This window comes from Nomascus leucogenys, chromosome 4 (assembly GCF_006542625.1).
Source record: "Nomascus leucogenys isolate Asia chromosome 4, Asia_NLE_v1, whole genome shotgun sequence".
Lineage (NCBI taxonomy): Eukaryota > Metazoa > Chordata > Mammalia > Primates > Hylobatidae > Nomascus > Nomascus leucogenys.
The window spans coordinates 34139938-34155185 of record NC_044384.1 but is presented as its reverse complement, the minus strand read 5'-3'; the positions used below and the strand labels follow the sequence as shown (position 1 = coordinate 34155185).

The 15248-nt window shown below is 46.2% G+C and overlaps 1 protein-coding gene across 1 annotated transcript in view; it reads left to right on the top strand.

The window, feature by feature from the left end:
* The first annotated feature begins 540 nt into the window (after positions 1-540).
* SLC14A2 (solute carrier family 14 member 2) overlaps positions 541-15248 on the top strand; it is a 58683-nt gene continuing 43975 nt past the window's right edge. The window contains exons 1-5 of the mRNA XM_030810499.1: positions 541-708; positions 1577-1757; positions 2857-3046; positions 8826-8954; positions 13517-13709. Coding sequence (XP_030666359.1) covers positions 559-708; positions 1577-1757; positions 2857-3046; positions 8826-8954; positions 13517-13709 — 843 coding nt within the window. The 5' untranslated portion in view covers positions 541-558. The remainder of the gene's footprint in view (positions 709-1576; positions 1758-2856; positions 3047-8825; positions 8955-13516; positions 13710-15248) is intronic.

The window sequence follows — 15248 nt, the reverse complement described above, 5'->3', positions numbered from 1 at the left end:
CTTCCTACTGTTCCTGGGGAAGGGAAAGAGGGAAGGGGCTGGAAATGGTAGAGGGAAGAGAAGGAAGACTGGAGATCAATTGTAAGCAATGTAGCCTCCATGGAAATTCAGAAAGAGTTTCTCTTAGACACCCCCCACCTCCAATCAGTACTGGATCTATGTGTACATATCAAGGGGAAAATACATGTACCACTAACTACCACAATAGGATGGCACAGCAGGCAATATGAAAGGCAGAGAAAAAACACTCAGTGATCGAGAGAAAAAGAGAGACTTCCATTCTGACTCAGTGGTCAGGGATATCTTCATTGACCAAATGGGCATTCTTCTGGACTCGGAAGAATGGGAGGATTTTGAAAGGTAATGAGGTAGAGAAATGGCCTCAACTCTACAGCACAAGCTGTAGATCCCAGGTGTGTCACTGTCCAACCCCCCAGACAGACCTGAGGTCTGAGTCCAGCCTCAGCCAAGTCCCTTTGGGCCCCGTCCTGACTCATTAGCTCTTTCCCTTTCCTTCCGTCTAGTCCATCGATAGAAGAGTGGCTGTGCCCTGAAGGAATGTCTGACCCCCACAGCAGTCCTCTCCTGCCGGAGCCACTTTCCAGCAGATACAAACTCTACGAGGCAGAGTTTACCAGCCCGAGCTGGCCCTCAACATCCCCGGATACTCACCCAGCTCTGCCCCTCCTGGAAATGCCTGAAGAAAAGGTGAGGAGTGTCCCTCCTAGGATGTTTCCTGGGAGGGAGGGGATGGGAAAAGGCAGGGTAAAAGATGCTGCTTTCCCGCCTTCCCAGTGAACTTAGCACACTGAGGAAGTGCCACTGTCAGTACATGGTGACACCCATGGTGGGTCCTACCTGGCCTTAGATAATGTGGCTCTTTGTGAGACATGATTTTAAGGACAAGTACAGAATACAGGCACTCACTCACCAGTCTTCCAATCAGTCTCCAAAATCTTTCCCCTTAAACCTGCTCCCTTGAACTACCCTGCTGTCTCCAAAAGGAAGGCCTTTGGTGAAACGCAGGCCATTAGCATCCTTGGTGGTAGCACAGAGGTAGACTGGCTGGCCACTGCTGCAGCAGAGAGGGACTCAAGACTGCTGGGATGGCCTTCCAGAGCTGTCCTGACTTGCGATGAGGAGGTCCCATATCTTTACTCATCACTACTTTGAAATTACAGAAGGTATTGGATCTGCTGTGCATACATGTATATCTTAATTTTTAGTATGATTATAACTGCATTTCAGTATAATTGGCTTGGTTTGCCATCCAATTTATCTGATCTTTGCATTTACAAACATTATTCTGAAAAGAAGCTCATGGGCTTCATTAAACTGCCAAAAGAGATCCATGGCACGAAGGTGAAGAAATCCTGCTATGAAGAAGGTGCATGGTCCTGGGAAGAGCCGGCTTGTACGGGGCACTCTACGCAGCCGCAGACAATGGGCATGTGTTTCACCCTTTGTCTCATGATCCTTTATTTTTATCAAAAAACCTGCCACCCTCCTCTATCCCCAAATGTCCCTGCTCTCAGAAAGCTGTATCATTTGATGTCTGGTTGGTTTCTCCTAAAAGGATCTCCGGTCTTCCAATGAAGACAGTCACATTGTGAAGATTGAAAAGCTCAATGAAAGGAGTAAAAGGAAAGACGACAGGGTGGCCCATCGGGACTCAGCAGGCCAAAGGTGCATCAGCCTCTCCAAAGCAGTGGGCTACCTCACGGGTGACATGAAGGAGTACAGGATCTGGCTGAAAGGTAGGAAAATACCCTGGAGAGAGACAGCCAGACCAGGCCAGGCCAGAGAGACAACCCTCTCTCCGGTTTGGTCCAAAGCTGCTCCCTCACTCATTCACCCTCACCCTGGGTGGATCCACCCAGGACTGGACCTCACCCAGGGCTGGAGTCCACACCTGGGGGAACTTCAGCCCTAAGCTAACTCCAAGGGGATATGATATACCCTACTGGCCTGGAATTCTCACGGTTTCAGAATTAAATGCATTGATCTTAGTTCTTTGCAAATTGCTCGTTCCTATGTGAAATAGATGTAGGATAACCATATTAGCAACATATAAGCCATTTCCCAAGCTAGCTGAATGATCATTCCTTCACTCGATTCACTCGTTGCACAGCCATTTATTATGTGCCTACTATGTGCCAAGAAAATATTGGTATCATCCTTCCCAAAGCTTCAGGAGTCTTTCCTTTTAACTTCTTCTCAAACTAAACACTGAAAGGAACGCCACACCCTTCCGCTCCCACTAGCCCCGACACCTGCACAAGTTGTCGTGGAAAACAAAACCAGCAAACGAGGCAGAATGTATGCCCCTCTCCTACACCTGGCTTCCTCCAGGCCCTGACTCAGTACTGATTTTCACAGCTGGGCTACAACAATTTCTCCCCCAGCGTCTTTTCTTCAGGCTACTTTCTTTGCTGCTCAGATACCAGCCCTTAACTGAGTCATCCAGCACTACAGAAGAAAGAATTTCCTGCCCCCACCCCCCCACCTTCCCCACCGTTTCTTTTGGACCAATAAATTTCCCTTGGAATGCTCCCGGGGCTTCTTTTCCAACCAAGCCAATGGCTGGAACAGCGTTAAATTGGTCTCAGCACGGTGCCTCTGTCTATATGGCAAACACTACCACCCACTGCAGCATGATTGCTGGGCCACTGAGAGATTTGGGCTGGGCACCAGCCTCCCCTCTACCCCCACCCCTCCACCCCCACCCCTGGCCTGGCTGAATGGGAAGGGTCCTGGCTTGCACATTCCTGTTTGCCTTGGTTGCCATGCCAACCAGCAGTTCAGCAGAGCAGCCCAAGCTGGACCTGCTGATGACTTGCTCTCTGTCTCTTTCAGACAAGCACCTTGCCCTCCAGTTCACAGACTGGGTCCTGAGAGGGACCGCTCAGGTGATGTTCGTCAACAATCCTCTCAGCGGCCTCATCATCTTCATAGGGCTACTGATCCAGAATCCCTGGTGGACAATCACTGGGGCCCTGGGGACAGTGGTCTCGACCTTAACAGCTCTCGCCTTGGGCCAAGACAGGTGGGTACCTCTCTATAGGGATTTTAGCAAGATGTGTGGAACAGAAAGTAGAGAGGTGTTTACTTGAGTAATCAGCCAATCTTACCCTCCCAGCCAGCCAAAGTCTCCTGAGTATCAACTTTACGCAGGTCACTGACGGTCCTTGCAGAATTACAGTACTCCTGCTCACGGCGTGTGGCAGTGTCAACATTCATTTGACTGGGGAGACCTCTGCAAACACTGCCTCAGAGGGAGGTGCAGAGGGACAGCTAAGCTATTCTTCCCTCACAGAGCCTACCATCTAGTTGAAGGAGACAAGATTAATAGGCAATGAATGTCTCAGAATAATACAGGACAGTATATAATTGAGTTCAGAGAAGACAGACATTACCAAGGGTTGGGAAGATTAGAGAGGCTACCTCTGAGCTATAAAGATTGGATATGGGGGATCGGAGAGAAGGCAAGAAGAGAGAGGAGGACAGTGTGGGAAGGGGAACTGAGGAAGGGGAGCAAACAGGGCCGGCAAGAGGCATAGATACAGATGTGGAAGGAGAAGTTGGCCTCGCACTGGCTGGTACACAGTCAAGTAACAATAACAAGGGCCAGGCACGGTGGCTCACGCCTATAATCTTAGCACTTTGGGAGGCTTAAGACAGGCAGATCACTTGAGGCCAGGAGTTTGAGGCCAGTCTGGCCAACATGGTGAAACCCCGTCTCTACTACAAATACAAAAATTAGCTGTGCATGGTGGTGCATGCCTGTAATCCCAGCTACTCGGAAGGCTGAGGATCTCTTAAACCTGGGAGGTGGAGATTGCAGTGAGCCAAGATCGTGCCACCGCACTCCAGCCAGGGTGACAGAGCAAGACTTTCTCAAAAAAAAAAAAATAAATAAAAATAAAAATAAAAAATAAAATAATAACAACTTGCATTTTGTAGAACTTGACCACTTCCTCAGACTTTGCCGTATATTTTTCCAGTGGTTCCCAAACTTTCCTGATGGTCAGAATCACTTAAGGTGGTTGTTAAGAAATAGTTTCAGGCCGGGCATGGTGGTTCACGCCTGTAATCTCAGTACTTCAGGAGGCCGAGGCGAGTGGATCACGAAGTCAAGAGATCGAGACCATTCTGGCCAATATGGTGAAACCCCGTCTCTACTAAAAGTACAAAAATTAGCTGGGGATGGTGGCGCTTGCCTGTAGTCCCAGCTACTTGGGAGGCTGAGGCAGGAGAATTGCTTGAACCCGGGAGGCGGAGGTTGCAGTTAGCCGAGATCGTGCCTCTACACTCCAGCCTGGCGACAGAGCAAGACTCTGTCTCAAAAAAAAAAAAGAAATCGTTTCAGCCCACTCCTCCCCCTTCCTCTCATAGCTGTGAAAACTCAGTGGATCTGGGAGTAGGTACTTTTAACAAGGTCCTCCTAGATGCTTCTGATGGTCAGAGAAGTTTGGGAAACACTGGATTATCCCCTATCTTAGTGTTTTTCAGTTTGGGGATCACCAACCCATTTCCAGATCATGAATTAATTGTCAGCAGTATTTTTTAAAGTTAATAGCATAAAATAAAACTGATGAGAGTAATCTATATGTGGTAATGGTAAATATTATTTAGTGGAATTTTTGTTTCATTTATGTTAAGAATGTGTGCGTGGGAGAGAGAGAAAGAAAGTGAAAGCTGAGTCATAATATAAAATGCATTTCTTACAGTGGGTTTCTCTCAAAAAAAAAAAAATGAGAAGCACTGTCATATCTTGTTAACTGTAACTCTTACCACCACTTCACAAGGCACAGTGAAGGCAACAGAGTCCACATCTTGCAAGTGAGGGAAAGGAGACTGGAAGGAGAGAGCTACCTACCAAAGGTGCCACAGCCAGTGGGTGGCAGGACTTAGGCTTGGAGGCATGACCTGCATCTTCTGGGCTCAAGGTCATGCTGTCCCCATCATGGCACCTGTGAGGACAACATGGTCAGAGGCCCATTGGTGAACCCAAAGTAATCACAGCTGGAAGCGTTGTAACCAGCGTCAGGCCCAGCTGACATTCCTCATTCCACCGAGGGAAATGCGTGAGTCAGCCTGGCCCTGTTGAGAAGTTGCTCATGCACCTCTAGGGTGGCCTTGGAGGACCATTCAGATTCTAGCATGCTAGGAGGCCATTCAAAGTCAGATGGATGAGAGGCTGAATTCTTCTGAGTGCAGATCTGGTGGGTGAGATTAAACATGGGCTCCAGCCGGGATCTTGTGTCTGCTTCGGTTAGTAGGCCTCCTATTCCTTGTTCCCATGTACAGCTGGCACAGAACTGAGCCCCTGGCAGATCAGCCCATGCCTCACTGCTTCATCACTGTGTGCTGAAATTTACCTGGGGTGAACTCTGTCCAGCCCACTTCCTTCTTAGCTGTGTGACTCAGGCAAGCACTTCCCCCTCCAGCCCCATTATCCTCATCTGTATAATCTACTGTCTAGCTGAGATGAGCCCAAGACCCTCCCTGCACCGACACTCTGATTCTTTGATTATCCTCCCCACCATTAATCTACTGGTAAACGTGCCAAGCCATTCAGAGTCACTTCACAGACTTCAGTTTTACAAGGGGGGAACACATACCAGGCATGCCTAATCCTCACAAACACCCTGATTAAGAATTTAAGACAAATATGCATCAGATAAAAACCCAGCCCCTCAGCTTGGCTCCCCAAGTGTCATTTGATGGGTCTTACACTACCTAGTGCTCAATCAACATCACACTTGTCCCTAGTTTGGTACTTTTGCTTCTGTGATCCCTGACACCAGCTGTACCTCTGTCTATCTAATTCTACCATTCCCTGGAATCCTTCCTCCCCCAGGGAGCCACTCCTGATTCCCTCTATGCTCTCTGAACTTTTCTTTCTCTCTGAACAACCACAGAACACATCCCAGTACTAGATTGAATTGTTCTGTAATTTCTTTGATTCTTCTTTCTCTGGCTGTATTCTAAGCACGTTCAGGAGAAGAAGTTGGTTTCCAATGTGCCATATACTCCCACAGTGCCTAGAAAAGATCTAGGCTTTGTTGCTGACAGGTCAGTGCCTTGTTCTATGCCATAGGCTCAAAGCTCTGGCCACTGAACACAACATCCATACACATGTCTTCTAAGGAGCCACGAGCTCACTGCTGTCCACAATGAACCACTGACACAGCTGCATATTCTAAGCATGACCTCCACCACCCCCACTACCCTTTAATCACCCCTGCTGTCCCCACCCCCAATTCCCCACTAGCCTAAGACTATACTTTACAGATGGTAACTGAAGGTCAACACCACCAATGCTGCAGTGTCCTGATGGAATGTGGTCTTAATGGAGACCTTTTTGGCATTGGAGTTGAACCCAATTTTGTAATATTTTATAGTCAGGGAGGGAAATCCAGAAACTGCACCAAAGTTTTAGTAAAAACAAGAGTTCTGGAGGGACACTCTCCACAGGGTGGGACAGCTATTGGTATTAAAACAAAAAAAGCTCCAAATTATATCACCAAACACAAACGGGAAAATGTAGAGAAAATGCAAACACACTAAAAATAATGATTTTCCCAAAACATGGATTTCTGCTCCTGAAGTGCTCCCCAGTGGTCTTCTCTGCCACTTCCCTCTATCCCACCTGCTGCCTGTCTCCAGCTGCCCCCATAACTTCCTGGCCTCAAGAGCAGCTGACCATACAGCTTGTCCTGTGTCCAGTACAAGTGTCCACACATGTGCCTTGTGCTGCAGCTTTCTTGCAGGAAGCTGTCTAGATACGCTCTCTCCTGCCCCTTTCCCATCCTCCTGTTCTCCTCTTATCTAGGTCACTAGACCTCCTGGTCACTACAGAGGTGAAAGGTCTTCCCTCTTCCAGACCTAAGCCACAGCCCCTGCTGGGTTGGAGCTCCCCTCTAGCCAGAATTCCCTTCTTGAATCTCAAGGAGCCCTAAGCTTCCAGAAGCTTCTGCCATGCAAGAACAGCCAACACATGGTAAGGTTTAGCATGCCCACATGTTCATTCAACAAATACTAGCTGAGCACCCTCCATGCACAGATACTCTTGACATTGCTGGGTTACTGGGCCACAGCAACGGACACACAGACACACTTCAGCCCTCATAGAACTAAGGCAGGTGCAGAGGGACTCACCACAAGCACACACAGGTCATTCCTTGGCAGGGGCCTTGCAGCGCAAGCTGCCTACGCCCCTCTCTCACCCATAGCCCATGCCACTCACCCGGCAGAGCAATTAGAAAGGTCAAGGACAGTGTTTATTAGGATCAGGAGGAGAATTGTAGGTGCACACACCAGTTTCTCCTCTGAAAAAGAAGGAGGGGCTAGACTCATGCTTGGATACTACCACACTTCTGGGCTGCTCCTCACCAAGGGGCACCTGGGAACCCAAAGCTAAACCAGCGTATTCACTCTGGTGCAGACATGCAGAGAGAGAAAGTACCCAGATTCCAGCTACAGAGAATTTTTTTTTTGAGACAGGGTCTTGCTTTGTCACCCAGACCGGACTGGAGTGCAATGGTGAGATCTTGGCTCATTGCAGCCTCAACTTCCTGGGCTCAAGTGATCCTCCCACCTTAGCCTCCCAAGTAGCTGGGACTACAGGCATGCACTATCACGCCTGGCTAATTTTTGTATTTTAGCAGAGATGGGGTTTCACCATGTTGCCCAGGCTGGTTGAACTCCTGGGTGCAAGTCATCCTCCCACCTTGGACTCCCAAAGTGCAGGGATTACAGGCATGAGCCACTGAGCCTGGCCAACTACAGAGAATTTTACACAATGTAATCATAACACTCTTTCTCCTTCCCTCTCTTCTCTCTCCCTCACTCCCACACATAACTTCCTTGTGTCACACCTCAGGTTTCTATTATATTTCCCTCTATATTTAGCAGTCTAAGTCTCCCCTGATAAGCAAAGAAGAGCTTAACCACAGACAAAGTGCATAATTTTAGGCCAGGCGCGGTGGCTCATGCTTGTAATCCCAGCACTTTGGGAGGCTGAGGCGGGCGGATCACGAGGTCAGGAGATCGAGACCACGGTGAAACCCCGTCTCTACTAAAAATACAAAAAATTAGCCAGGCGTGGTGGCAGGCGCCTGTAGTCCCAGCTACTTGGAGAGGCTGAGGCAGGAGAATGGCGTGAACCCAGGAGGCGGAGCTTGCAGTGAGCTGAGATTGCGCCACTGCACTCCAGCCTGGGCGACAGAGCAGACTCTGTCTCAAAAAAAAAAAAAAAAAAAAAAAAAAAAAAAAAAAAGTGCATAATTTTAATTGTTGATCAGCAAGACAAGGGTGTGTGTGTGTGTGTGTTATGAGGAAAGGTGCTGGCAGCTATGTGACTGCCCAATATTCATTGAGCAAACTGACTTTTTTCTAAGCATTATTATTATTATTATTATTTTTTTTTTGAGATGGAGTCTCGCTCTGTCGCCCATGCTGGAGTGCAGTGGCGCAATCTCAGCTCACTGCAAGCTCCGCCCCCTGGGTTCACGCCATTCTCCTGCCTCAGCCTCTCCAAGTAGCTGGGACTACAGGCACCCGCCACCACGCCCGGCTAATTTTTTGTATTTTTAGTAGAGACGGGGTTTCACCGTGGTCTCGATTTCCTGACCTCGTGATCCGCCCGCCTCGGCCTCCCAAAGTGCTGGGATTACAAGCGTGAACCACCGCACCCGGCCAACTCTAAGCATTATTATTAAAGGAATCATCTAAATTAAGCATATCCTCAGAGCACCAGGAGGGAGGGGCCCAGTAACATCACCAACTTCAAATGCAAAATCAGTCTGTTTCACCGCCAGGTCTGCCATTGCCTCAGGACTCCATGGGTACAACGGGATGCTGGTGGGACTGCTGATGGCCGTGTTCTCGGATAAGTTAGACTACTACTGGTGGCTTCTGTTTCCTGTGACCTTCACAGCCATGGCCTGGTGAGGCACTTCATTTTTTCTGCTCACAGCTCCATGGGGCCCCCAAGACACTTGTGTCTTACACTGGCCAGAGACAGGACATACACATGTGGGACCCAGCCCCTTCATAGCCAGGTTAGCTTGTCTGACACCATGAAAGCCCATGAGTTCTCTTGTAACACAAGGGGGTCATTTGGAGATATGGAATAAGGAGGATTCTTTTGTTTGTTTGTTTGACACAGAGTCTCACTCTGTCATCCAGGCTGGAGTGCAGTGGCGCAATCTTGGCTCACTGCAAGCTCCACCTCCCGGGTTCACACCGTTCTCTTGCCTCAGCCTCCCAAGTAGCTGGGACTACAGGCACCCACCGCCATGCCCGGCTAATTTTTTGTATTTTTAGTAGAGACAGGGTTTCACCATGTTAGCCAGGATGGTCTCCATCTCCTGACCTCGTGATCCACCCGCCTCGGCCTCCCAAAGTGCTGGGATTACAGGTGTGAGCCACCGTGCCCAGCCAGGAGGATTCTTTAAATCAACGAATGACAACATTTTTTTTATTGCAATGGTAATCTTCCTGAACGACATTCTTAGTAATAAAAGTCAGCATTTCCTAAGTTATTCCTACGTGCTCAACACAGAGCTAAGCAGGGCTTATGCAGTGCTAAGTACGGCTACATTTGCCATCAGTTTACAGAAGGGAAGACCAAGGCATGCAGAGATTAAGTCACTTGCCCCAAGTTGTACTTTGTGGAAGTTTTTGATGCTGGCATTCCAAATCCAGTCTGCACTATTAAACCCCAGGTTGCATGGGAATCGTCTATTATGTGGCCTAACCAAGACCTAAAAGCTGAAAACCTGCTTGTGATAGAAGCAGAGAGCTTTCTTGGAACAGAATATTTATATGTAAAGCATAGAATCTTTGAACTGGAAGTATCGGTTGAGATCTTGCTGGGCAATCACCTCATATTCTAGATGAAATAAGAAGGTCACCATGAAAGGAAGTTAGGAACAAATATTCACCTAGTGAAGGGTGTGCTGGGCCATTCACACACAGGTAATGTAAATTTACATGTAAATTTAGTTCATGTAAATTTACATGTAAATTTAGTTCATGTAAATTTACATGTAAATTTAGTTCATGTAAATTTACATCAGGTCTGTCAAGCATCTTGGGGTCTCTGCAGTGTGCTCACTGTCATGGTGAACGTTTGTCCCCCAGACCCTGACTTCACATGTGTATACCACCCTGTTCTCAACTTCCCTCAAACAGGGAAGTTGTCAGCAATAAATCAGACAGGATGATTTATTTTTAACATCTCTAAGAAGTAGATGTCTTTCTTTGGTTTCAAAGTCTGCAGTTACTAAAACCAGTTAGTTTAATTTAGCTTAAGTACTGTTTTATTACTTTTTAGTAGTGCTTGCAAATAAATTACTACATTAAGCATTCTGGGCAATTTAGCTTTCTTCTTAGGGTTTCTTTCTTAATCCATTGGGACAAAAAGCCAAGACAGTCATTTCTATGGGGATTTTCTTAATGCCCCCCACGTTCCTGCCTGTGAAAAGGAGAACTTGCCCTCATTTGCAATACATTTGGTTTAAAAACTACATAGATTAAGCCCCTCAACACAGCTCCTCAGCCACATTGCACTGGTTGGCAATTAGACTTCAGCGCCCCCCATCCCACTTCCCAATTTAAAGGACAAAAAACACTGAGCACTCCCCCGGTCTCTGTGCTACTACTCCAGTGCATTCATCAATCCATGTATGGGGACCCTGAAATTCAAGTCATAGGGTAGGTATTCGTAGTGCCATTTTCCAGATTCATTCAATAAACAAATATCTGCTGAGTGCCTGAAACTATTTGTTGAGTGAAAGGTCAATCCTAGATGTTGGGAATATTTGTAAACAAGGAAAAGTCTCTATTCCCTTGGAGCTAACATTCTTCTTGGCTAAGACAAACTCATAAGCTAGTTAATAAAAGGGATCATTTCAAGATGTGATAAGTGCTTTGAGGAAAGCAAGAGAGGCTAAATGGGACAGCAAATGATTCCAGACATGTGTGATCAGAGAAGACAACTTTACAGAGGGGACGTTTGAGCTGTCGCCTAAATGATAAGAAGGCATCTGTCATCTGAAGATGTGGGTGAAGGATGTTGCAGGCAGAAGCAGCCCCCAACTGGGGAAGTGTGATGTATTCTAGGAAGAGAGACAAGACTGGTGTGGCAGAAGCCCAGTGAAGGATGGAGTAGTGGCAGGAGGGGAGGGCAAGGACTCGATGAGAGTCAGACCAGGTACACCCTGTAGACCCAGTAAGCCTTTTGATTTCTGTATCAGCTGTGATAGAAAGCAGTTAGAGAGTTTTAGGCAGAGATGTGATGGGATATGGTTTAAATCTAAACAAATCACTCTGTTTGCAGGATGGAGATGGATTTTAACTGGAGTAAGAGTGGATGCTGGAAGCATCTGCTACAATAATCCACAATTGTCTGCTACAAAACCCCACAGAGATGACAGTGTTTAGATTAGAGTGATATCCATGAACATGGTAAGAAGTGAGTGGGACTGGGGTATATTTTAAGGAAGATAGAGGCAACATAACTTGTTGGGAGGTTGTGGAATACCAAGGAGAGGAAAAAAAAAGAAAATTGAATACACTCCCTTAATTTGCCTAAGTACCTGGGTTGATACAAAAGACCAAGACAAGAACTGGTTGGTGGCAGGAGACAGGATACAAATCAAGAATTCTGTTTGGACACATTATACTATAGACTTCCAAGTAGAGATGTTGTAAGGGCAGCTGGATGTACAAATCTGGAACACAGTGATATGATCAAGATTTGGGAGGCTGAAGCACACAAAAGCTTTCATCTATGGTACTAAAGACTATCACCCAACAGAGAATATTTTTTTAAAGAGAGAGAAAAGATTCAAGGCAGAGTCATGGGCCCTTCCAACATTTAGAAGTCTAGCAAGAGAGGGGAAAAACCATCAAAAGAGACTAAGAAGGAACAGGCAAGAAGAAAACTAAGAAAATCCAGTGTCATGGTAGCCCAGACAAAGTATTTCAAGATGGTGGGCAGGTCCAACTGTCAAATCAAAGCAATAGGGAATGACCATGGACTTAGCAAGATAGATGCCATTGGTGAAATGGACAAGAGCCATTTCCATGGTGTAATGAGGGCACACACCTGATTGAAGTGGGTTTAGGAAAGACTAGGAGGAGAAAGATTGGGGATAGCACAGAAAGCCAACCATTTTGAGGGATACTGCCCTGAAGGGGAGCAGAGAAATGGAGCCACAGCTGGAGTGGCCATCAGGTTAAAGGGGGAAGATGTTTAAAGGTAGAAGATACTAGAGCATGTTATATCCTGATGAGAATGATCCAAAGAAAAAGAAGAGATTGAAGCTGCAGGAGAGAAAGGAGAAAATTACAAGAATGAAGTCCCTGAGGCAGAATAGATCCAAAGAACAGGGAAAAGAATTGGCCTGATGAACGAGCAGGGATGCTTCCATTATGTGAAAAAGACAGAAAGGCAGATTATGTGGGAAGAAAGCAGACAGGGTGTGGATTTTATGGCTGGGAAAACAAGCCTTTCTCATCCTGTCACTTCTATTTTCTTAATGAAGTAAAGCCAGGTGGTTGGCTGAGGCTAAAGGGAAGCAGACAGTAAAGATTTGAGGAGAAAGGTGAAAATGTGAAATACTTGTCTCAGCAAGTTGGAGAGTTAATTGGTGAGGGATGTGTAGGAGGGTTTTCAGGAAGTCTTAAATGCCTTTTTTAAATTCATGGTCATTCATTAAAAGCAGACCATTTAAACATACATGCAACTTCAGGTTTTGCCCAGCAGGTCACTGAGTGTGGGTGATGTGGGGTATTCGGTGTCTAGGGTGGCTGGTGCCTTCCAGAGGAAACTGAAGCTAAGGGAGATTAATTACCTAACATTGTTCCTTCAGCCTGTATGCACATGAGTGAGTTAGGATTTGCACTAAGCTTCATCTGTCTCCAACATCCATTCTCCTTCCAAGGAAAAGGTGAAGAAGACAGAGGGTACAAACAACTGAAGGTTCTATTTTCCCCTGGCAGTTTCCGGAGTAGCTCTAAGTATTTTTGCTGAAACTAGACCTGCAAATTACCCATATGCCATTGCAGCCTCCTCCTAGAAGGTCAGTCTTCTAAAATGTTATCACAGCCCTGAACAATAGTCATTGTACACCTTGGTGATTCAAAGGCAATACATTACATTTTGTTGAGTTTTCTAGGTTTAAAAAACAAGGAAATATTTCTATTATTTTATAAAGTGTTTTACTCAAAATAAGTTATGATATTTTTAAAATTTGTTTCTCAGAGGTATACATTTATGAAGCAGATGACAATAAATTGGCAAAAAAAAAAAGGTAAGAGCTGAAATTGAGTACCTTATTCTATTCCCTATCCCAGATCATTGGAACACTGGAGTCTCAAGGGGGCCAGGAATGCTGTGCCTAGGAGAGGCGGCAGTGGATGATACAGCGGCCAGAGCTGCTGAGACAATGTAGACCTCAGGATGTCACAGGGATTAACCCTCTGTCTCTTCCATCTTCAGCCCAGTTCTTTCTAGTGCCTTGAATTCCATCTTCAGCAAGTGGGACCTCCCGGTCTTCACGCTGCCCTTCAACATTGCAGTCACCTTGTACCTTGCAGCCACAGGCCACTACAACCTCTTCTTCCCCACAACACTGGTAGAGCCTGTGTCTTCAGTGCCCAATATCACCTGGACCGAGATGGAAATGCCCCTGGTAAGTTACCCAACGATGATGAGTTGAGACCCCCATATTCCACTGCAGGCCTTCTCGCCAACCAATTTGTGGATTATCCATGCTCTCAACTTCTCTAGAAACATCTCTACCAGATGATGGACCTCAGCAGGGTATCAGAAAGGGTTGCTGCCACATCCATAGATCCTTTCAACAAGTACTTATTGAGCATGTAACATGGCCTGGACACTTTTTCAGATACTGATAATACAAGACAATGACATCCTGCTCTTCTATACGGGGAAACAGATAACACGCAAGTGAACAGATAAGCATTGACAGTACAGAATTGTAGTGGTTGAGTGAAAGATATTAGATAAAATGTATAGTCAGATAAAGGGGCAAGATACTAAAATAAACATTTAAAATTGGGATTTTAAAGGCATTAGCATAGAAGACAGAGGATTAATTTTTATATACTCTCTCTCTTAGTGGTTCTCAGGCAGGGATAATTTTGCCCCTTGGAGACATTAGGCAATGTCTGGAGACATTTTTATTGTCCAGACTAGAGAGGTGCCCAGCATGCTGCTCCCAGGCCACTTCCCTCTTTCTCTTTGAAACAACAGAGAAAGGCCTTCCTTTTTGTTTAATCAGCTTGTTGTTGCTACATAAGAATTATGAGGAGTGTGAAGAAGGCCTGGTGCTTAGTAAATTTCCATGGCACACCTGACTGCCCTTCATACCAGGGTGTCAGCTGCGGCCTGGGAGCAGTGTGCTGGGAGGGAAAGCCACCCTGGGGCACAGCTCACCAGGGTGAACTATGGATCCCAGCAGAGGAAGCTTCATTCTAAACTCAGGCTCCATTCCAAGGCCACTCATTCCCTCATTCCTCTCATTCTTGACCGCTTGGGCTTAAAATCTGTGTTCCCAAATGGAAAGGTGGACGTGAACTCCCCTCAGCATCCCACATTCCTCAGATGTTGGCAATCATGGGATATTTATTAAATAGACTTCCAGCCTGTTCCCAACATTTAAGCTGAGTTCCCTGGTCTGGTACAAAGTGTTTTCTGGGTTTCTATAAATAAATATGATTGAGCACCCCTCCCTTCCCATTCCTTTCACAAGATTATAAACTCTGGTCCAAACAGCATTTGGTTATTAAAAGGCAATTCATTCAGAGACAAGAGTGAGCAAAGCTTAAGAGCCCTCTAGGCTCTTCAAATACTACTCCCTGAAGAAATCATGCTTATTCCAGAATTAAATCAAATTGTCAAAAAGTATAAAATTTGGTCCAAAGGGAGAAACTAAATTATTCCCAACATCTACAGCAACATCTACAGTAGATCATCTATAACTAATCTCCCATTGCATACTAGACTCACCTGAGGCCCTGCCATGCCCCATATCAATTAAATCAGCATGTCTAGGGAAGAGCTGGGCATCAGTATTTGTTTAAAGATTCCCAGGGGATTCCACTGTACAGCAAAGTTTGGGAACCACTGACCTAATCAATTCCTATTTGTTAAGCACCTATGGTGTACCTGGGCATAAAGGGCCCTGTCCTCACAGAGGTCATGTGAC